The following is a 23,968-nucleotide window of genomic DNA, read 5'->3' on the forward strand; positions in this document are numbered from 1 at the left end:
GTACTAAGGTTTTTTTCTAGAGTGCCTGTTCTTATTTTCATAACCATTATGCCTTGGGCCTGGAGAACTCTTTTGATCCAACCATCAAAACAGCTTTTCTGAGGCTACTAAGCCCTTTTCTCTTTTCATCTATTCAATAACAGAAGTAAATGAACCAAGATTAATTAGATTTTAAATAAAAATTGTCATTTAGAAGTGCTCTGTTTGATTATTTTTTTCTTCATCCTTTTAATTTTTACGTTTTTGGTGATATAAATGAAAAAAAAATGAAAAATTATGTCAGAAATGAAAACAAAAAACAAGTGATAAAATTATTTCTGCTTTGAAGAATTTAAAAACTGCAGGAAATTCAAATGAAACATTTGGTCATTTGTATTATTGAAGCTGTTATGTTTCTCAGTCCGTAAAGCGTTGGTTAATGAACACAGCTGGATTTTGAGAGTAGTTTTGCATCTGGTCCTTTATATACTGAAGCTCTTCTTGCTGTTTTTAAAATTTCTAGGATTTATTTATTTTTATTTTTTTAACCTGAAGAACTGGACACAGTTCCTTTTTGCCTGTCAGTTTCAGTCAGTTTTTTCAAAAATTCTGTCAAACTTTGGTAAAGTTGACTTCTTAGCTAGGTATCTTGTTTTCTTCCTGGCTCCCCTGCCACCTTTTTAGGTTGCGCTCTTTGGCATCTCTTGGATGACTTTTTGATTCTCTTGCTTTTTCTTTCTGGGCCCTTATAAAGATGCTTTGTATTCTCTTACAGGACTGTCCTCCTTACTTGCTAAAAGGACATGTTCCTCTGTTCTGATTTTACTTCTTTTAGGGTATTTGGTGGTATTCTGATGTATGAGTTTACAGTCTCTGCTAATAAGGTATGTGAGGGGGAGATACTGAGTGATTCTTAGTACCTCAAATACTGACCTCTCTTTAATCTTGCAGTTTGTCTATGTACCTGTGCTAATTCATGTTACAGTAGTATAGATGTAGTCTATGTAAAGAGACAAGGCAACATGTAAATTTGCCTTCTCTCGTGGAAGCTTTTCTTATAGTAACAAGCTGTGCATGCTTTCCCTAGACAAGTTATGGTTACAGAAAGAGCAGCTCAGAGGCAACATTGTGAAGTGCTGAATCTTACAGAAATTATTTAGGGAGGGGACATGGTCACTATCAACAGACTTACAACAAATCCAGCCTACTAACCTTTCTCCAAACCTAATGCTCAGTAGCAAGGCTAAGATACACCCTGTACATGGATAGCTGCCTGTGATGATGCACAAAGCTGGAATACAACTTCTCTTCCGTCCCTCTTCTCCAAAAAGCACTTCAGAAATAATCTAGTACTATAAAGCTGATTTTGCTCTGTTATTAAGAACTGGATCACTTATTCAGAATTTCCAGATGTTGTTGTTCTGGCAGTGCTACAGCTGTGCTCAGCTACCAGAATTCCTTGGGTTTCTTACTGAAAGACTTCTGTCTCCAAAACAATGTTTTCCATGCTAATAGCCTGGAAGATGGTCAAAGATTTTCCTAGCAGAACTGGCTGAAAAGAATGCAAACTATTTAAGTCCATCTGCTTTGACATTCTCCCATGCAGGGACTTTTTTTTCTTTAATCCAAATGGGAAGTCAATTTATTAAAACTTTTGGAGGGTGGGGTTTCATTTTGCTTACACTGTTATATTTGTTTTGTTTTGCTGTTTTTGAATTAGTATGCTAAGTTTTGATTATTCTGATTGGAAGGTATTTGTTTCTGCAAAAAAGAAACATTGGCTCCCAACAATCTTCTAAACTTCTTTTTCATCTCATGTTTTAGAAGATTGTCAATCATAAGTTATTCAGTTTTATGGGTTTACTTTTGGCTGATAATTTTTAAAAGCAGTTGACTGAGAACAAAAATGATATAAGTTAATAATCTAACCATTTCTATTATCCTGGAACAAAAGTCACTCATGATAGTTTGTGAGGCAAGCAATAGAGAGAACACAGTCATGTCTGGAAAAGGTTATTGTGAAGGTGATATGACTGAGCGGTACTTTCAGCTCACAAGATGTGTGCCATTTTCTCTGTGGGGGAAAAAAAAAAAAAAAAAAAAAAAAGCATGGACTTACATGAAGTTTGATCTGTGTATTTTCCCAGTGGTTATTTTTGTATTCCACATAGGGTGGTTGAAGTGCAACCTATTTTTTTATCAAGGTTTATAAAATTACTTTGATTTTGTCTGTACATGTTTTGTTATATGTACTTTTAAAACACTTTTTTCTTCATCAGGAAAATGTAGGCACTTATTTCAGGGTTTTATTGTTGGAAGTGAGAAGCAGCTTCCAAAGCAATGACTGTTGGATGGGTTAAGATACCAATTTCTTGAGCCTGACAGTGCTAATTGGCTGATTTCTGAGTTTTTTTGCTTCTTTTGCTTTGTTTATTGTTTGTTTTTGTTGCTGTTGTTGTTTGTTTGTTTTGTTTTGTTGGTGGGGAGGGTTTTGTTTGTTTGTTTGTTTTTTGTTTGTTTGTTTTGTTTTGTTTTTCCTCAATAAATATATTCTTACTTGGGCAGACAAAGGTTAGATAGTATGGATTTCTGTAAGATTACTTGCATGTCTTAGCATACTCTTGGCTTTTTCCTTTCTTTTGGCCAAAGGGTGCCATAGAGGAAGGGCACCAAGAGGAAGGGTACCAGCCTTCCTCTGCTGGTACTCTTGAATATATTTTCCACTAATATCTGCTGGGTTTTGTAGGATAAGGAAAAGGGAAAACAAAGGAGGGATAAATGTTTTCTTGTAATTTTATTTGAAGAAACATTTCTGACAGGTGTGCATCCCACATCTTTTTCTTCATTTGTGCTTTGTACCATCCCAACCCTAAACCTTCATTGTCATGCTGGAGGAGAGGAGGGACTGAGTTATCTTAAAGGGAAGCCACTGTCACAAATCCTTTGGTTTTTTTGATCCCATACAGCAGAAGCAATGTTGCTTCTTTTTTTTTTTTTCCCCTTCTACATCTCTGAAGACAAAGACATACAGAAAATAAAAGTTTCCCACCTTTTTTTTTTTTTAATTTACAAATAAGTTGTGGGGAAAAATGTCAAAAGTAAAGGTATGATAGGTATAAGAGGTATAGGTATATTGGTATAAAAGCTATAGGTATATAAAGGTATACAGCTATTTTTCCCTTTATAATAACATAGTGCTATAATAAAATATTTTAAAAATACTTTTATGATAGTATGTTGAAGGTCCTCTGAGATTATTTTAGCTTACTTGTACTCCATGCAAATTTCCTTTTAAGTAATACTTTTCAATGTAGAATTTTACATTTTTCCAATGCTGATGAGACTTAAAGGGAGAGCCTTCGTTGAGAGAACTTTCGTCATTCATTGAGCCCTGGTCTAAGATTCAATGGCTGTTGGATAATTTGTAAGACAGTCAAAGTAGAGGAGAATCAGTCTTCTTACTTTTTAAAAATAAAGAATAAGCCAGCCCAATTATTACTGATGGTGTTTCTTATGGATGGTTTAATTTGGGGTTTGTCTTGGAATGCGTAAATATATTTGCAGTAGTTATTAACAGCTAGAGTTCTTATTTTCATTTCTTTAACTTGTAATTAAAAGATCTGCTCAGTTTTTTTGTTTCCTTTTGAAGTTTGTATGTATTTGTAGGAAGCTAAATTAACCTACATTTTTTTTTAAATAAAAATCCTGTCAACTTCTATTGAAAATGTAAGTGCTATACCATGACATTCTTGACTATGATATTTGAATATTTCTTTTTGTTCATTGTGTTCATTTTTATGGAAACTTTGCTGTTTTATTCCATTAGTATGCCCAATATTTGGGGCAAGGACTGTGTTAAACGTAAACTTATTGAAAATTTAAAGTGTTTGACTTCTAAACAATTATGGTAATCATGAAGCAAAGAATCTGGAAACAAATGCAACTGCTGTTTATCTACATTTTGTCTTCTAATTCTTTAGGCTATTTTCTTAAATAACTAAATTTTACTTGCATGGAGAAGACACCTGCAGTTATTTTCATTTGGCTTAAATGTAATGATTCTGCAGGATGTCTTTAATTATTCCCTATGTAAAACTGGGTATAATACGGTTTCCTAATGTGAGGATGCTATTTCTTCTGAATAGGTGTAGTTACTGCTATTAGTATTTCATCAGGTTTGATTATTCATGGAATTGAAGGAGAAGCCTGCTTTTACAAATCTGAAGAATATCATTATTTTCAAACAATCTTGAAACAATATTTTCCTGAATTTTTACCTGTGCTACTGGAGTATTGAAGTAGTACAATACAACCTTTTTTTGCTTGACCCAGCAGAGTTCCAATGATTAAAATAATTATTAAAAAAAAAAAAAAAAAAAAAAAAGGTTGATAAATGATCTTGGTCATTAGATTGAAAAGAGATGATTCTAAAATATAAATACTGGAACTTATGCTATAGCTTTCCATTTTCCATTTGCTTATTCTTTTCCTTTATGTGTGGTTTCATTTACTTATGGATTTTTCCTTACTTTTCTTTGGTTTCAGATGCGAGTGTCTCTCTGGTTTATGTGGTTTCCCTATGTGTGAGGCAGGCTCCGTTCCCCAAATAGTCTCACGTGGAGATGGAACACCTGGCAAGTGCTGTGATGTGTTTGAATGTGTCAATGGTACGTGAAGTTTTCTCTTGTACCTGGAGAGGAGGATTTTATGTCTGTGGGAGATGCTGGGTATTTGGTTATTTTTATTATGTTGTCAAGATATAAGAGAGAGCTAATTTCCTTTAAGTTCATTCAGTAAGAAGGAATTTGAAGTTTTATTGAAGATATTTAAGTGGGAAAATGTATCATTTGTAAGTCATCATGTTCCTTTTATTTCTAAAGCATTTTTCCCTATAACCTCAGGGAATTTGAAATTTAGTGAAAGTCTCCCTTTCTGCTTGTTTTCCAAGTGCTCTTTTGCCAGTAGCAAACACTGGAGTTCTTTTAGAAGTGATATTTTTATTTATTTATTTATTTTCTTGCTAAACTCTGGAAGTGCTTTTTGCAGCACTGTAAACATGTGCAACCTATTTAGACAGTTGGGCTTGCTTAAAAGAAAAAAAAAAGGCACTTGCAAAGTAATTTTTAGATGTAAAACTTTTTGAAATTGTAAATCAGTGTAGGAATAGACAGATTCTATTTTTTTGCTTACAGATGTAAATATTTAGAAAAATATATTTTTTAATTAATTTGTCATGCAAATGACTGTATCTCAGGATGGCTCCATGGTGTATGTGATGAGTTGGGTAATGACTTAGGTATTTTGCTATTGATCAGAGGAAGGAGAAAAACCATCCTGAAATGTTGCATGCTCAGATAATTTCTGAGCATAAGAAATTACATGCTGGTTCAGTATTTACTAATTAATATTTATCAAGTAATATTTAATATTGTTCAGTAATGCATGTATCATATGCTTGAAACTTTTATTTTTGCATTCTTCGCTGCATATGCACAAAAACATTCGTATAAAATATATGTAGTTCTCCAGGAGAATGTAATATTTACATGTAGTTTTATTATAAACACTTAAGTACTGATTTTAAAATAATACTTAGCACATACAATACCTACCTTGTTAGTGTAGTTGTAAGCAACATTATATATATAAAAATAAACATTTTCCATATGAATAAAATAATTTACATCAGAAAGAATCACAAATTCTTTAGCTTCCAGACTAATTTTTAATCAGCTTGGGTTAGGACTGTACCTACTATAGAAATAAATGCAATTTACCTAATTTGCATGTTTATATATTGTCTGTCATACTAAAATAATGCTAATTTTCCTTTGTTCCATTTTCTTGGCATTCTATTAAAAGCATTTTAATTTCTGAGGTTTTTAGCACTTGATTTACTGCGTGGCACACTGCAAGGTAGCACTTGGTATTTTGAGCAATGCTAAGCCAGTTTCTGATGTCTTTACTGGCATTAAACAGTCTCTGAGGTACCAACTGCCTTGCTAGCATTGCTGTTTCTCTTCAGGTAGCAAGTTATTTGGGGTACAGCTGTCACAGTTCTTGCAGGATACCTCGTTATCAGGTGTTAGATGGAGCTGTTTCAGTTGCCCACTTTTCTTTGTCCTTGATTATTACCATACCCTATTTCTGAGGAGGAATTGATTATACTGATTATACTGTCCTGGCACTCTTGCCCTGTGTATCACTGCCTTTCTCCTTCCTGTAGCTTACTCCAAGGACTCATCTTCACTTTATTAGCCTATGAGGACAGTGTAAATTGAAAGGAGAAAAAAATAAAAAAGCAAAAAAAAAAAAAGCTGAAAAAGGGAAGCAGAAAGGCGAAACAGAAGGAAACCAGAGTTTGTAGAAAAGGATAATCTTTTGTCTTGTTCATATATATATATATATGTTCATATAAATATATATATATATGTTCATATATATATTGTTGACATATATATATGTCAACAAGATGAGAGCAACTCTAAAACTCCTGCTTAGGAGAGTTCTCTGTGCCACATTTGAGCTGTGTGGCAGATCCTTGGTGAAAAAGACAAAATGGTCATAAAACTTAATTTGCACTGCTTTATAGTTTGGGGATTTGCAAGTGCGTTTTAGAGTAGTCAAGTTCATTTTTATATGTTATAAATATATAATATAATATAATATAATACATAATTATAACATTATTAATGTATTTCTATATAAAGATTAATATATATTTTATATGTATATCATCCCTACCCTTACTTTTCTTAGTTTAAAAAGAAAAGGAGGCAGGAATTTTGTTCATGAGACTGACATTTAAATGTTAAAATCTGATTCATGGCTTTCAGAAGGGTCTTGAAAAGCGAACAAGTGCAGAAGAGGTGTACTGTTAATACAACATGGAGAAAATACTTTACAATGATAGGCTTAAATCAATTTCTTCACTTTGATGGCTTTTTTTTTTTTTTTAAACAATGTAATGAGAGCCAAATCAGTAAGATCTAGGACAGACTGTTCTCAGCGGTGAGGGTGGCTAGCTGTTGGCACAAACTCAGGGAGATAGTGAATTCCTTATCTTCATCCTTTCCAATTAAGATTTGCTGCCTTTTTAAAGAGCACTTTTTAATCAAATCCAAGTTAATGGATTTATAGATTTATAGGTATACATTAAATAATCAGTGTTACCAACTAATTCAATTAATTCTTGGGTTTGAAGACCTCTGTAAACAGGCAAGAGGGTTTAATAAAATAGGACATGTGCAGTGACATTTATATAGTTTTCCTGCTGTTATAGCATCTATTTAATGATAGAATTAGGGAGGTGGGGGGAATAAAATAGGGAGGTTGTAGGGTAACTACATTGTGTTTTTAAGTAAGCCTAATGATGTGCTGTGTTGAAGCAGGCCAGCCTTCTGTACCACTTACTACAAGTGTGTGTGAATGGGGTGGTATGGCAGAGGGAGGTTGGGAAGGCAGCCTGGAAAGGGTAGAGAAGAGCCTGCTGTTGCGGAGCAGCTGGCTGGTGTTGAGTGGATAGATCTTGTGTAAGGGCAGCAAAACACATGTAGCATAGAGACTCCATTAGCAGTAGGTTGTCTTTGTTGTTAGCATTTGGCGAATGGATCAGTCTTTGTTTCACAAACATTTTTTTCCTGGATTTAATATAAAACTTCTTTGGAAGCTCTGTGAAAGATTTGTAGGTTCTGTGTGGTTCTCCTTGTAACCAGTGCAAGCTGTCTCAAACTAATGGTAGGTCAGTTTGTCTTAGAAAAGCATGTTGTTTGGTGGTGACAGAAACCTCAGCAGCAGTCATTCTTTGTAGATCTTGGAGCTGTTGTTATTTACTGATGACACAGAGCTGTGTGTGTGTCATGGGCAACACAATGGAGGGAAGGGATGCCACCCAGAGGGACCTGGACAGTCTTGAGAGGTTGGGCATGTGCAAACCTCATGAGGTTCAGCAAGGCCCTGCACCTGCACTGAGGCAATCCCAAACACAAATACAGACAAAACCAGAGGTTATTCAGCCTGGAAAAAGAGAAGGCTCTGGGGAGACCTTAGGCCATCCAGTACCTAAAGGGGGCCGACAGGAAATTTGGGGAGAGACTCTTTGTCAGGGAGTGGGCATCTTTACTTTAACTTAAAACTGAAAGAAGGTAGGTTTAGATTGGATATAGGAAGAAATCTTTCACTATGAGGGTGGTGAGGCACTGGCACAGGTTGCCCAGAGAAGCTGTGGATGCCTCATCCCTGGAAGTGTTCAAGGTCAAGTTGGATGGGGCTTTGGGCAACCTGGAAGTGTCCCTACCCATGGCCTATGACCCTATTCCTCATTATAAGAACAGCAGTCAATCAATACGCTCATCATTGTTTTCTTGCTTCCAGTTTATATTGTGTATGTCCTTATGCTCCCCATCCTGTGTAATCTTCTGTTTCTTGTAGTTTGTCACATAATTGTGTCAATATTATTTATCACCAAAATAATGCTTACTCCTGCTTGGAAACAGTTCTATTGTTTCAATTTATTGAAACTGGAGTTTGTTATTGAGTTAAGTTTTACCTACTGTCTGTGGCTGTTAAGCATTTAGAAAATGCTTAGAAAACTTTCTCATTGGTGATAAGCAAAAAATATACTACAGAAAGAGGATGCTTCTTAGTATTTCTGTGTTAGATTCTAAGCATTATGAATATATGCAGAAAACAGAATATTTTACATTAAGCTGATATACTAGCTGGAGACATAACTTTATGCTTTTTAAAACACTGCTGTGGGTTACAGTAATGCACCATTACAATTAATACATGGGTATTGGAATCTGCTTTCCTTCTAGAGGATTCTGGATAGGATATTTTATAAATATAGGGGAAAACTGAGCAAGAGATTCCCAAGATGCAGCCTTTCCCCAAAGCCTGCATTATATTGAAATGAATTCAAGGTTTCTCCTGATCCACTCAACATTTATTACTCATTTATTTTTGTCTGCTAATAGTGGTGTGCTGCCTTTTCTCATGGGAGAGGTTGTAAGGAAAAAAAAAATGATTCGGCATTCAATTACAAGCATCAACAAATGAATCTAAAGAGATTGAAAGCTGCATGTGCAGCGAGAGTGGAAATGTTTGGAAACAAGAGAGCATCCAAACTGCCTGTTCTCTAATTAGCTATTGACGCATGGGCCTCTTGAATGTAGGTTGCGCTAAAGCACATAGTGACTGAGCTGTGCCTTAGAAATTTGAGAGCATATTGCTAGAGCATCCTGCAGCTGCTTGCTTCTGTCAGTCAGGGCTTCCACTTTTGTGTAAGTTTCCTTGAATGCAGCAGCCTGTTTAAAAGGGTCTCTGATGATCTTATGAAAGACAACAAATTGCATGTGTGAGAGTGGTCCTGGTAGTCACTGCATCCAACTGGTCCAAGGTGACTGTTTTCTGCCAGAGCCATGTAGGAGCAATGATTTCAGCATCTGACCTTGCCAGGAGTGGTTGTGGAGCCACTGCTGCTCCATTGCCCCAGGAGGTGAGCTCCAGACTTCCATTGCCCTGTACATTGAGAGTGGGAGTACCTTGTGCATGCCCAACAGTAACAGGCATTGATATGGGGAAAAAAGGATGACAACTTCCACTGGGACTTGAAACTGTGACCATTTCTACATGTATACTGCTGTTTCAGGCTATACTCTTGATCATATGGTGTTATGGAAGTGAGCTCCTAAATCATCATGCTCGCTCACCTGATGTGACACACAACCTCTGTTCCATAGCCACTTCTTTATTTTTTTTTCACATTTGAGAAAATACCAGTGGCATAAGCCATTTTTCTTTTCTCTTAACCTCTTGGCTTTCTTGAGTCTGTATGGTATTGATACTGTGTTGCAGGAGAAATTAAATCCCTCTCTAATTGCACTTCTTGTCACCTGTTGATGCAATTACTCCTCACAGCAGTTGTTATTCTGTTATTAAGCTCACAGTGTGGAAAAGGTTAAAGGTGGTGCCATCATTTATAAAGGGAAATATGAATCACCTATTTCTAAAGGGAGCATCAATGAATACTAAAAGGAATCTTACATGGGGAATACTGTGTCAGCAAGGAAAATCTCCACTAAAGAGGAAGGACTAGAGTCCAAGTGGAACACCCCACAGGCATCAGTTGTCAGGATCCCATTCATTATTCATTGCACTAATCTTTACAAAACTTACGTGACAAATAAAAATATTATTTGCCTTTTACTCTTAAGAAATAAGGATTCAACCAGGGCAAGAGTCTGTCCTAGAGCAAAGAACTAAATATAATCCTGAGCCTAATTAAACATTGCTGCATATTTCTCTCTAGGCATCTAAAAACATAGGAGCTGTTTTTTGTTTGTTTGTTTGTTTGTTTGTTTTTACTTTAAATAGAGACCTACTTTAAAATAAAAACCATGGAGATTGTCCAGCTAGTTACTGGGATATGTTCAGGATATTTTTGACATCAAATCAAGAAGGACTGTTCTAGACTCGATACCAGTGGCTAGAGGGGATTATGTGAGAATGCAAAGATAGAACATAACTGTGAAATAGTAGGGTTTGTTTGTTTGTTTGTTTTTGTAGGGCAGGAGAGATAATCAAGTTGCTCTCTTGAAGTTCAGGTTTTAATTTGGTTAAGCTGTCAAAGAGTTGGAAGGTTTGTATGTAAAGCAAAGAATGAACAAATGGTATTAATGAGAATTGTGCTTTTCTTCAAAAACAGAAGTTGAATACAAACCTTGCTAAAGTGGGAGTACAAGTAGCACAGAATTGATAATCTGTAAGAAAAATCAAGACACAAAATATCGCTTTCAAGGAGCAAAAGAAAACAAATGGAGAAGTAAATAAGAAATGGAAGATTAATATAAAAAGAAGATAATCTCGTTCCAAAAAGAAATGAAGAATCAGTGTTTGTGGGGCGGGTTATTGTTTTTTCACGTTTGCTTGTTTTGACTCAGAACATTTTAGCAGTATTTGAAAATCAAGGTTAATCACCAGCCATGGTCATATGAGAATTTGGTCTAGTATACTGAAAAAGCAGGCTAGTCTACCAAGCTATGTCAAATGTTTTAGATCCTCTGAACCTGGATTATACTCACTGTAGTCAAATTGGGAAAAGTATCTGAAACAATATGTGCCATTACCGGTTACATTTAAAATTGAAGGAAAAAAGAAGATGCAGAAAATTGGAGGCCAGTCAAATACCAAGTCTGACTTACTTCATTTATTAATGAAGACCAAGATACTACTTATATTCTGTGGAACTGATGGTATATCATGTACAAGAATATTAAATGCTAGATGGTGCAGTTTGGTATGGTTTTAAAACTACAGTAAAGTAACTTCTAGTATTTATTTTGGTCATATTTTTTGTTTGTTTGTTTGTTTTTGCCAAAGGGAATTCTATTGGTAAGCTAATGTCTCCAGTTATGTTCTGACTCTCAGTACGCACTTAAACCTCAACAAAGTCACCAACACTTTGGAGGACAAGGTTAGAATTAATTTTTTAATTTTTTTTTTTTTTAAGACAGGAGGAGATGGTTAGACCTGTGCTAGTATCCTACTGCTGAACATCATCATTTAGCCATAATGCCAAATCAGGGCCTTGTGCTAACATATTTAGGTCTTTTTTCCTGAAATATTAAGCTTTTCTCATACACTGGAGGCATATCTCACAGATGGACTTGTGATGAATGATGAGCTATGCCAGTAGTTTTAATGGTGCTGAGATTTTTGCAGATGTTTGTGTCCTATTAACATGCCTAGGGCTAAACTGATCACAGCATGTATTTTCTCTGTGATAGATTGACGGAGACTACTGGGATTTAAATGTATTCCTCCCTTACAAAGAACATGGCTTGCTTCCAGGAATTTCTTGGCATTTTATTTAGAAAATCTCGCACTGTAGCAGGGTGTTTAGAGCACAGCCACAGTGTTTGGTGGCCCCAGCTCCTCCTTTGGCCATCCAGGTGGTTTTCTGTGCTAGGGCTGTAACTTAATGCTGAGTGTTAAAAAGTTCCTTTTCTAGAAGGTTGTATGGGCAAAAGGGGGATAGCATAGAGGAAAGCCACAGAAACAATGAGACATTTAATGGCATGAGCTTATCAAGAAAAATAAAATCTGACAGGAATGAGTGTATTTAGTCTGCAGGAGAAGATGGTGGCAGGGACACCCAGAATCGGTCCTCTTAGCAACAGATTTGCAGGTTAGAGGAAGGTAATAAACTGTATTACATATACCCACATATACCCTAAAGATGGGAAAAGTAATAAAACCTAGGATGCTCCCTTTTTTTTTCCTGTTTCTGTCTAACCTGAATTACCCATGATGTAATTTGAGTTTAGTTACAGTATTTGAACTGTAGAATTATTTAGTTGGTTGCAGTTCCTCCATTACTGATGTTTTTAAAGAAAATATTAAGCTGGGAATGTTTTAGGTAGAGCTGCTTCTGTTGGGATATCCTTTCCATGCTATTTTCCATGATTTCACCTCTACCCTATGTGGTGACTTGGAAATAAGCCTTCTGTCTCTTAAGGTTATGCCTTAAGGTCTTGTCTACTGTGTTTTAAATAATGATAAAAAGACAGCGGTATCAACCTGCATAACTGTCTTTCCTCTGAAGTTGTCTAAAGATTAATGGGTTGGGATAGGCTGGTGAGGTAGACAGAGAAAACAAATCTTGCTGACTATAGGCACTGTGTGTAACTTGTGAAATCTGAACACAAAAGTGTTTTCTAATGTGATGCTAAAAGTGTTTTCTAATGTGAGACTTTCTCTACTAGATACCTCACTATGTAAATCTGTTTTTCTGTGATTACTATACATCAGTTTCCTATGGTTTTTAATATCTTTTACAGACCACAGGTGCCACAAAATAGTGTTTCTTTCCTTCAAACTGTGCAATTTTATATATATAATCACATAAAATCATGTATAAATAATTGCACTGACTTGTAATAATAGTTACAGACTTGTTTTAGTCCTAATCACTGTTCCTATATGCAGGACCAAAGGACTTCCAGAGTGGTCCTGCAGTTGTGTTTAATGGGAAGTTTATTGAACAAAGTAATACAGTCCTAAGAGTAAGAAGCCAGATATTTTTTTCCACCTAACTTGTTTAAATATATTTGCAGGCAAACAAAAGCGTACAATGTGTTGTCCCTTAACATTGTTATGGGCAAATTCAAATGAACTGTATCCTTTTCTTTTCTAAGCTCCTTATCAGCACAGCTTTTGAAAAACTGAAAGCTTCTCTGTATTTTGTTTATACTGACAGGAATAAAGTTTGTAAGTTTCCTTCCCTTTCATTTAATGGAAAGTTCACGGCACTTGCACCAGTTCCCTTCAGGAGTCTGGTACAAATCCTTCTGTGTACTAAAGAAATGTCCAAAGTGCTGGAATCACAAACCTTCTCATCCTTCAAACAACAGAAGATTGTTTTGAATCTCTCTTCCGCTTCGGACAGGCTGGAATTTCTGACCCTACAGAAGAAAATGCCTGAACTTGCCTAGAGACAGCTGATGCCTGAGCATCTCATGCACTCAGAATAACTGTGTACAGAGCTACTGTCTAGCAAAGAGTGGGTTGCAAAACTCGCACATGATTCTGAGCTGCCCTCTGATTGTAGTCAAAATTACCAGTACCAGAAAGCTACACAAGTCTCAATAACAGAAATTTTATTTTGGATTAGTTCAGCCTATGGAATGTTATTACATTTAAAAGTAAAAGGTAAAATTCCACAGAAAACTGATCTGATCAAACAACTTGTTTCTGTCTGCAGTTCAGTTTGGAGATAAAAGTCTTCAGAAATGAGCACTGTTTGTGTCCATGTAGCGTGAGGCTGCATGGCTCAGTGCAAGTCTGATTTCAGAGCTCTTGCTCCTGAACAAAACAGCTGTGGCTAACTGAGGCAATCTCTAGAGCTAAATTTGTGCCAGAATTCTTCCTGATTTAACTCTGGGACAGGAATTTCAATGCCAAATTAAGTATGCTCTCTTAGTCATGTTTAACTTTACACCAGAGCAGAGATCTGGTATCATCTGTCCTATCACAACCAGCAAAAAGGCAGCATGAACTCTTCATCATGCTGGGTCACATCCGCTCTGCTCTAGCTCCTGTCACAGGTTGACCCACGCTTGTTCAGGGTCAGTCTTCTGCCATGGGTTATGTGATAGCTGGCAGACACTGAGGTTGCGTTCACGAATCCATGGCCTGGCTGGCTGTCTCATGCCTACTGTGTCATTGTATTAGCTGGCATCAGAAGAGGGACTTGGCTTTTCAGGCAGCTTTAACTGCTTGGTGTTGTGCAAGATGATTGCGATTACTTTGTCATGTGGGGAAACTTTGGTACTTGAAGAATTCTACCTGCAGCATTTTCTTTATTAATAGAGTAATGAATTTGTGGTTGCTAGCCTTTCAGGAAAAGATGCATTTGTTTAATGATAGCTTTATATTCTTTCTCTCCTTTGTGGCTGCCATATGTAGGTCAGTAAAGCAATAAAATTAGTGCCGTTTAGAGCAAAAACAAGCAAGAGAGAACTGAGAGTATCATTCAGTATATCTTGCTAAAAGAAATGTGTTGGTACAAATTACACAGCAAGATGCTAGCTCTTTTATTAAGCTTTTACTTTATGAATATTTAAAGCTAGAGTTCTTATTGTGCTTGTTTTGGCTTGACTGAGTCCTTAGACCGTGCAGATCTAACAACGGTAATCCTTGTCTCATAGCTGGATGCATATGGGTAGCTCAGTCATTTAATATGTGTGCATATATACTAGCATAAGTATCATTTGTAAAAATACACACGTAGTGACATTCTATGGCATTTTTTGTCATAGGAGTAAATATATTGTATCTTTTCAGGATTTACGATTACTTGTTTGGTCTTGTTTGGTCATTTTAAAAATGAATGTTAATTCATGGAAAATGATAATTCTACTTTCCTAACTATTCAGGAATTCAGATCTACTCTTTGGAGGAGGGGGGAAGTAAAAATCTGGAAAGTTGCAATCCAAAGAGTTAAGTCAGGAGTAAATGGATTAAATGCCTTTTGAGTTCTTGACACTTTTTCCTTTTTTGAGAAGGTTTTTAGACTAGCAGCTTGAGCTACATAAACTTGAAATATTTCTCAAGTGTTTGTTTATGCGAATAGCTTTCTAATGAGGTCATAGCTGTTTTCCCGGACACAGTGGTATTTCCTCTTTTTACTCTTTTTTTTTTTTTTTTTTTTACACTGCTTTCTACATTATGCCTCAAAGGCAGAACAGGCATATAAAATCAAACATTGCTCAGGGTACTTCCAAATTTCAACCCTAACATTTTACAATCATTAAACAACTTGAGACTGGAGCTCAGCATAAGTGTGTAAGGAAAGAAATACTAGAGTCACTGAAACGCTTTAGAATTATAAAGAAAATCTATAGTAATGTCAAGAGCAACTTAGATGAAGAGTCTGCAGCCCCCAGAATTAAGAGGATTCAAAGGGATTCTGCAAATTCAGAATTTGGAATGTTTTTTCATATCCCATGTGAGATTTGAGTACTAATAAAAAAAAAAAAAAAAAAAAAAAAAACCAACCATACACCTGAACTCAAAGTGGGCACAATTTTGAGCCCTATGTGGCTAGATATTACACATGTAAGTAAACAAACATGTTTCCATGTATTCTATGGGAATCAATAACATATGCGATTGCCTGCTTTTTTTTTTTTTTTTTTTTTTTTTTGAAGTGTGGAATGGCTTTAAGTATGCTCTGGTTTGGATATTTGTATGTAAAACTATAAATTAGCATATTGAAGAGGGATTTTTCAGTACAGTTTTGACATTTGTTGTTCAGGCTTTTAGTGATGGTTTATTCTCTACAGAAATTTGGCACTTCTCAGGAAATAATAAAAATCATAGGTATCTACTTTCACCTTCCTGTGTGACTTATTTTCATCACTTTCATCTTTCCTCTTCATCATTCTTTATATACTATACATCTTTCTTCCTTTCTTTCCCTTTCTATGTTTAGTTCAGATGTAATGAAATTTAATGTTTTTATCAACAGTTTGATTGTGTTTGTTGTTTGTTGTTGTTGTTTTTTTTAATTTTTATTTTGTTGCTGAAAAAAGTAACTGCCTGTTCTAGGAACCTTTGGCTTTTGAAGCTGATAGATTTATAGCTTCTGTACTAATACATCTATTTAATAGGTACTAATTAATGTACTTCAGGTACTGTTTTTCAAGTGTCTTGGGCTAGTTTCAGAGTAGGCCAAAAAATTAGTAGTTATTCCATAGTAGGAAAGAGCAAGGAGGCTTCAATGAATAATACAATGATGAAACTGTAACGCAATGATTTCTTAATGACTAACGTGGAATAGTTGTTCTACAGTGTCTTGAGTCACCACAATTCAGTGACTTAGTGCTAGGCTGTGTACAGCATTGTGTGTGCATCCATAGCTGGTTGAACTGAACATGCTCTGATGGCAATGGGTGATGAAGGTGTAGGAATGTTTGTATGTGTGCAGATAGCTGCAAAGTCCAAGAGCACTAAGGAGGCTTTGTGAGGTGTCCATGATCAGTTTCAAAATCTGGAACATAGTCATAAAAGAAAAATAATAATAATAACTATGTATTGGACAGTTCTAATGCAATTAATCCATGTGTGTACCAGAGTCCTGTAGACAGGGTAGTTACACTTAAGAAACATCAGAAACTTGCTTTTTAAAATATGAAAAAAGCTGTGCTGAAATAACTTTTGGCTCATCCAGAATGAGAAAGATTTAGCACCGATGAAGAAAACAAGTGCCTTAACTTTCCCTCATTAAAAATTCAGAATTTTAACTGTAAACAACTAATAGCTTTGAAAATAATTTTGAAAAGCATTTTCACAGAATCACAGAACTGTAGGGGTTGGAAGGGACCTCGAAAGATCATCGGGTCCAACCCCCCTGCCAAAGCAGGTTCCTCAGATCAGGCTGCCCAGGTAGGCGTCCAGACAGGCCTTGAATATCTCCAGAGAAGGAGACTCCACAACCTCCCTAGACAGCCTGTTCCAATGCTCCGTCAATGCTCCATCATTTTATATTTTCCATTGTTTAAACAGACAATAAAATATACTGTGTGCCTTTTTTTTTTGATTTTTTTCTTTTTTGAAGGAAAAAATCATCTCTCTCCTTCTCTGGTTTTGTTGGTAGCAAACTGAATTTAACTTTCTTCATTATCAATATCCATAAAAGACATTGCTTATTTTCTCTTCTTCTTTCAGAAGTGAAGCCAACTTGCATATTTAACAGCATGGAATATTACGATGGAGACATGTTTCGAATGGATGCTTGTCGTTTCTGTCGGTGTCAAGGTGGAGTCTCTATTTGCTTCTCTGCCCAGTGTGGCGAGCTACACTGTGACAGGTATTATGTGCCAGAAGGAGAGTGCTGTCCAGTGTGTGAAGGTACAATATCTTTTCAATAGTTTTTATTTATTAATTCTGCTGCTTTTTTTATTTTGTCCTTTCAAGGAAAATAAGCCAGCAAGAGCTTCATGTTGTTGTTGTAAAATTTGCCAATTGTTTCTCAATTCAATTTATTTTTACTTTTCTTGATTGTCGTGTCTGAGTACAATATCTTGTATTTTTGTGGTGTTTCTCTGATGTTGACACTCTGTCCTTTTCCTATAGAGCTGTTTCCTTTCCCTTCTGGATTAGAACATTCTTAGACATGGCCACATGTGCTGTACTTTTTGGGGGCCTTTTTCCCAAAGGCTATCAGAAGCTGTTGCTAATTTCTGCACGAGATATTTAAACCCCTCCAAAACAGCAGCAGTGTGTCTAAGACTGTATCTATCATTTTGCAGCCTGCTTCTTCCACTCATTGTTCTTCTGTTTAGCTACAGAAATGTATACAATTATAGCAAAGAACCAGGGCAGTAATCTGGCTTCAGTGTTTTTCTTTTCCTCCTTCACCTTGTTGACAGCCAGCTCATCTGCATGTTAGGACTGCAGTCCTCCTAAAAAAAGATCATGTGGGAAATTTCACATTGACCCTCTTGCTTACACTAGAAAGTATTTGACACATCTTCTGCCAGAATACAAACAGGATTCCACGGGAGGAAGATGAAGGGCTGTTGCTGTGCACTTGGATCTTGCCCCATCGTGGGGGACCACAATGTAGACAATGGCTTGTGAAGCACGGCTGGTCTGTGTGGTTAAATGTAAACTTAGGAATGATGTCCCAAAAATAAGTTGGGAGAAAAAAAAAAAAAAAGTGAAAAAAAAAGTTGGAAATCTGAAATCTAATAGAAGAATCTAGCTACTAATGTCACTTTCAAACACTTTTCTATGAATTTAATTTCAGTGTTCCTGTAGTTCCTTGTGGAGCAAATAAGCCAAAATATCTATTGTAGTTGTGCTTAATTCCACATAGATAACTATAAAAATTAAGAACTTTGTGTTAAAATAAAAATAATTAAAGTCTAAAAGAGGCAGCTACAGGAGCTAGATCTTTTCAACAAGCACAGAATATAGTGAATGATACTTTTGGGGGCTCTTTGAAGGGTACTTTTGAAAGATGCTATTGGAGGTTTTTGTATCTTAGATTGTTTTTGCCTAACAAAACACTCCAGAGATCAAAAAACATCTGGATAGTGAAATACCAGGATGATGAAGATTCAGTGCTATACCATTATTTAATGAAAGATTTAAAAAGTCTAGAAATGGCATGTCTGATGTAGTAAAACCTTTTCTGAGTAAGTGCAGATTCACTGCTGAATTGCTCTATAAGGTGCCGAGCTTATAATATATATAAAATCTGTTTTTATTTCCTGTAATTGCAATGATTCACTTATGTAAATCTTCTGAGATTGGGCATCATGACAGTAAAATGAATAAACAATATACCTATATATGTGCTGTATCTGGGCACTCTGATATACTCAAATTTTTGTCTAGATTTGGACTTACAGTTCTAGGTATGTCCTTCATCCTCTTAGTTTCATGATTTAAATAGTCAACAATCTTACTATTTGTCATTACATTGTTCTGCTGTATCATACAGTATTTAAAGTCGACTTTTCCCATATCTTTTGACCTTTGAATAAGACTATCAAGAAAACCTGCTTTCACTTCATTTGGGTTTGATGAGTTAGTGTGTATTGGACCTGCAATTAAAGATATATATATATATTTTTTTTTAAGACAAGTAGATAAAATAATGATGATAATTTACAGTTATTTAGTACAACTTCCTTTTTCAGGTAATAACTGTGATGTAATTTCTGCTGAGGTGATTAAGAGGCCAAATTGCAGGGGTTTTTGTCAAATCATGACGTTTCTGGTGCATGATTTTGTGCTAGGGCTTGTAGCACTAAATCAAGGAGTCTGATTTCTCACTTCTGAATGATTGAATGGTAAAATTTGTTGTATTCTACTATAAATCCTATTTGATTTACATGCATTCTCTTAAGTAAGTCTAGTCAACTGGCTCCCTTTTAATGTATTGTAATTTTCCTGGTTCCTTCAAGCAATTAAAAAGGGAAAAAAAAAACACTCTGATCTCTTTCTTAATACCTCAGGTTATTAAGACATCTTAATAAGTGACATCTTAATCAGAATCCCACACATGAATTGTATGACAAAATTCACTTCATTTGATTGCATATGATTTCATTTCTGGTTAGGTCAAAATAATTAATTATAGATTCAAGGAAATCTCAAAACATGTAAATTGGGAAGTTAAGAGATTAAGAAACATCTTAGTTTTTAAACTCTAATGTTCCCCAAGCTACCTGCTTTCGAAATAACTTAACCCTTTTTGATAAAATGGGGAATGTCACTAAAATTCAGGGTAAGAGTGAGTGCCAGATAGAAATTGTGTGCAGATTCACTCTGAATTTTCAGAGTTTGTTAGTGTCATAAACTGAAACAATGGCTTATAATAAGACAAAAGCTATTAGCAACTGCTGTTCATTTTGCCTTTGTTTCAGAGATGGTTGACTAAACTTCAGAGTATTATCCCAGGTTTCGTTGATTTTTTTTTTCATGTAGGAAAAATGCAATGTTGACATTCAGTGACATGTTGACATGAGTCATTGCAGTAGTTCATTGAGATGCTTCCAGTTTTCATTTTGAATCTGTGGAGTCAGTTTAAATAAAAAAAATTAAAAAAAAAGTTTTGAAAAACAAAAGCAGAAAAAACAAAAACTGAGCCTTTTAAAAAATAAAACCCAGCCATCTGTACATGCATTTTCCTTTCCAGATCTGCTTGTTAAATTCAAAATTTGAGTTGAAATGTTTAAAAATAGAACACTGATTTTATGAATGCTCAGTATAAGCTAACTTAACATTTTCAACAGTAAATATCAATAATAAAATATCTAAATTGTTGCCTGTATTATTTAATCTCTGTGTACCACAGTGTGGTTCTTAGTGTTTGATAGTGGCTTCACATAATCTTCTTTAACTAATATAATATCCTGTCGTTGCAGTTATTCGCATGTAATATTTAGGCATAAAAAGGTGTTAAAACTTCTTGTTCTATTGCAACTTCTCATTTCAGACCCAGTTTACCCTGTAAATAACCCTGCTGGCTGTTATGCCAATGGTCAGATCCAAGCTCATGGAGACCGCTGGAGAGAGGATGACTGTACTTTCTGCCAGTGTATCAATGGAGATGCTCACTGTGTTGCAACAGCCTGTGGACAGAGCTGCTTGAATCCCGTCAAAGTCCCTGGAGAGTGCTGCCCAGTATGTGAAGGTGAGATCTGTATTTCCCTATTATGCTTTATTCTGCCATGGCTACTTTTTACCTAGTAGATCCTAATTTACTTTATAGCTTTCGTACAGCATTTCCCGTGACCTAATAAACTAATGGCACAAGGGCTAGAGGGAAGGTAGCTAATTTTTAAATTCTGACTACAGCATGGTTTAACCACAATGGCATGTGCCCATACTCAATACGCCTTGGGTGCAATAAGGCATAGTAAGAGGCCGTTTAAGTTCAGCATTGTTAACTAATTTTACTTAGTTATGCTTACAGCTTAATAATAAATATAGGAGGAATTAGTGGATCAAAATGTTCATCAAATGGTATTACTGATAATTGAGTTATTCCTCATTTCGTATTCATCAGTATCATGCAGTGACGATTCAAGAACTTTGCACAATATAGTTAGACATTGGGCATAATTATAGTACAAATTAAAGCATCGTTATTTCATTGAAGCTTACAAAGGATGATTGTTAACTGGGAGATAGATTTTATTTTTTAGAGTTTAAAATGTAATTACATTTTGCGGAAATAGATGCGCCTTATATAACAGACTGAGATTTTAACTATATTGCAAACACTTGCCTAGCCTGGCCATGAAAATGTGAGAGTTTTCAAACTTATATATTTAAAATATGTATATGTTCAGAGTTGCATTTTCTGTGGTAGTTGCTCATTGTGAAAAATACCAGATCATTCAGTTTCTAAATCAGAATTCTAGATCTGTCTTCATAGCTGTATTCATAGTGTACAAATACTTTCAGGTGTGCAGGCTCAGTAAGCTGCAACTTATTTTTCCTGTTCCATCTCTGATAGAATGAAATTAATTTTGTATAACTTCTTGTGGCCTTTCTTGGTTTGCAGTATCCATCCAAGTTCATTGAGTAGTTGCTCTTTAGGAGAAATCTGAGGAGCTTAAAGCTTTCTTATTGGTGCTTTTTCATGCCAAAATTCACATCACAGGATATGAAGAAGGTGTCTGATAATGTATAAAATCTGCATGTGAAGTGTAAAGAGTTACTACTTTCACACTGAATTAATTTTATGATGAGGAAGCGGTTTAACAGATTTTAATCCCCAGTGATCCTCTCCAGATGGGTATCAAAGACTATGTGCTGTCACCACTCCTTATTTAGTGTTTATGAGTAGAGCAAGCTTAGGAAGGTAGCATGAAGAGGTAGATTTTTGGAAGTATTTTCAATATGCTGAGTTTTTTTCTCCAGTGAGAATGGACAAATATCTTTTTTCCCGTTCCAGATTGGAGAAAATGGATGAGGGACAATTGGATTAAAAGCATATCTACAGCAGACTGAGATAATTATGATGAACTGTGGGAAACAGACACAGTGTAGAGTTTAAGCTTCCATCATTCATTACTAAAGGTCCCAATGCAGCCAAGTGGACACTTCATTAATGTACCACACTAGTGCCACTACAGTGCTTTTAGAGTATGCAAGGTAGCTCATCTGGACTTGGTTAGGTAATCAGGTTCACTCTACCAGTTGTCCAGTCTGGACAGAAGGAGGCCAAGGGGTGGCCTCACTGCTCCCTGCAGCTCCTTGAGGAGGGGAGGTGCAGATGGAGGTGCTGGGCTCTGCTCCCTGGTCACTGATGGCAGGATGTGTGGGATTAGCACAGAGCTCAGCCAGGGGAGGTTCAGGCTGGGCTTTAGTAAACATTTCGTTGCCACAAATGTGGTCAAACACTGGAACAGGCTTCCTTGAGATGTGGTTGATGCACCGTTGCCTGTCTGTGTTCAAGAGACATTTGGATAATGCCCTCAGTAATATGCTTTAACTTTTGGATAGCTCTGGAATGGTCAGGTTATCTTTGAAGGTCCCTTCCAGCTCAACTAATCTAACTGACATATTACAACAGTGTAATGGGATCAATATTTAAATTAGATTATTGTGTCAATTATTTTTTTTCTCAGAAAATCTGAGTTTCGCTATTTATAATGTCATGCTAGCTGTTCTGTGCTGTATGCCTAATTGCAGTCATCTGGTTTTGAGTGCATCATCTGGAGGCGAGTAATACTGAATGGTATTTTCAGCAATTTTTAGCTTAAAGGCACCACATTTTACTTGTTACTTTGATAGCACATAGTCCCACATAAACAGTCAAGGGGTAAGATTGAATATCTGTCTTAATCTGTTAAAATTTTTCTCTGAAAGCATATTCCGAATTAAATCCCCTAAGTGTCAGCCATGATGCTTCTCTGCATAATACCCCATTAAATCTGCATAACTATAGCTTAACCTTAGTTTTGCAGTGTAGTATATGAGCAGAAATGTTTACTGAATAGAAACTCAAGCATCAAATGTTGCACTAATAGCTTAAACCCATTGTCCTGTGTTCCCCATTCTGTTGTTTATTGTTTTATTTTGTTTTTTCCATCCATTTACATCTCTTATCTCCTACTGTTCAGTGTAGAAAACCAAAATCCATATCTCATATGGGCTAATTTCTGGGATCACTGATGCTATTCAGTATCGTATTTGCAAGTTATTTGAGATAGGGGTGCAAGGCATAATGCAGCATAACTTATATTCAATAAATGGATAAAATAAATGTAAAGTTAGCAAGTGATTTTGAGACTGCAGTTTACCAGTCATTGTAAGGGTAAACATACCTCCTTTTAGACCTCCCTTTTATTGCCTCGAAGTTCTCACTCACATTCCACTCACAGTGTAAAATGTTTGGTCAACAAAAGTACACCATAGTGAAATAATGTTCTTTTTATGTGTCGATTTAAAATGACCATATGTAATAATTGTTAAGTTGTATTTTGCAAATTCATCATAAATTTACTTTATTTTTCTTCTCTTATATTTATAGCTCATTTTACATGAACTAGTTCACTTTATGAGGACTTGTACAGGTTGTAGGAAACAAATATTTTTCTGCTAGAATCTTAATTATGCTTCATTTCTAAAGCAGTAAGAAAGAATGATGCCTATTGAAAACTTTCTATTATTTTTGTCAGTTTAGTTGATGATGGACTGATTAAAGCCCATATTTCCATTTTTTTTAAATAGCCATCATATCAAGAATAATAAGTCAGAGACTTAATATGCTTACCACTGTTTTTAAAGTATGCGTTTATTTCTCATCAGGCTTTTGTTTACAAGTAAAACAAATCGAGCATGCCAGCAGCTGACTTCAATTGTGTGAGCTTACTTTAAGTATGCCAGATATTAGCTCTTTAGCATGTGAACCAAAATATTTAGTCAAAGATGTTTCTATCATTTATTTTATTTTGAG

At 35.7% G+C, this 23,968-nt stretch overlaps 1 protein-coding gene across 1 annotated transcript in view; it reads left to right on the forward strand.

Annotated features, from left to right (window-relative positions):
• CRIM1 (cysteine rich transmembrane BMP regulator 1) overlaps nucleotides 1-23,968 on the forward strand; it is a 180,875-nt gene that overhangs the window by 105,370 nt on the left and 51,537 nt on the right. The window contains exons 5-7 of the mRNA XM_005022232.5: nucleotides 4,525-4,646; nucleotides 17,212-17,394; nucleotides 20,495-20,692. Coding sequence (XP_005022289.2) covers nucleotides 4,525-4,646; nucleotides 17,212-17,394; nucleotides 20,495-20,692 — 503 coding nt within the window. The remainder of the gene's footprint in view (nucleotides 1-4,524; nucleotides 4,647-17,211; nucleotides 17,395-20,494; nucleotides 20,693-23,968) is intronic.

The sequence above is a fragment of the Anas platyrhynchos genome, chromosome 3 (genome assembly GCF_047663525.1).
Source record: "Anas platyrhynchos isolate ZD024472 breed Pekin duck chromosome 3, IASCAAS_PekinDuck_T2T, whole genome shotgun sequence".
In the NCBI taxonomy this organism is placed as follows: Eukaryota; Metazoa; Chordata; class Aves; order Anseriformes; family Anatidae; genus Anas; species Anas platyrhynchos.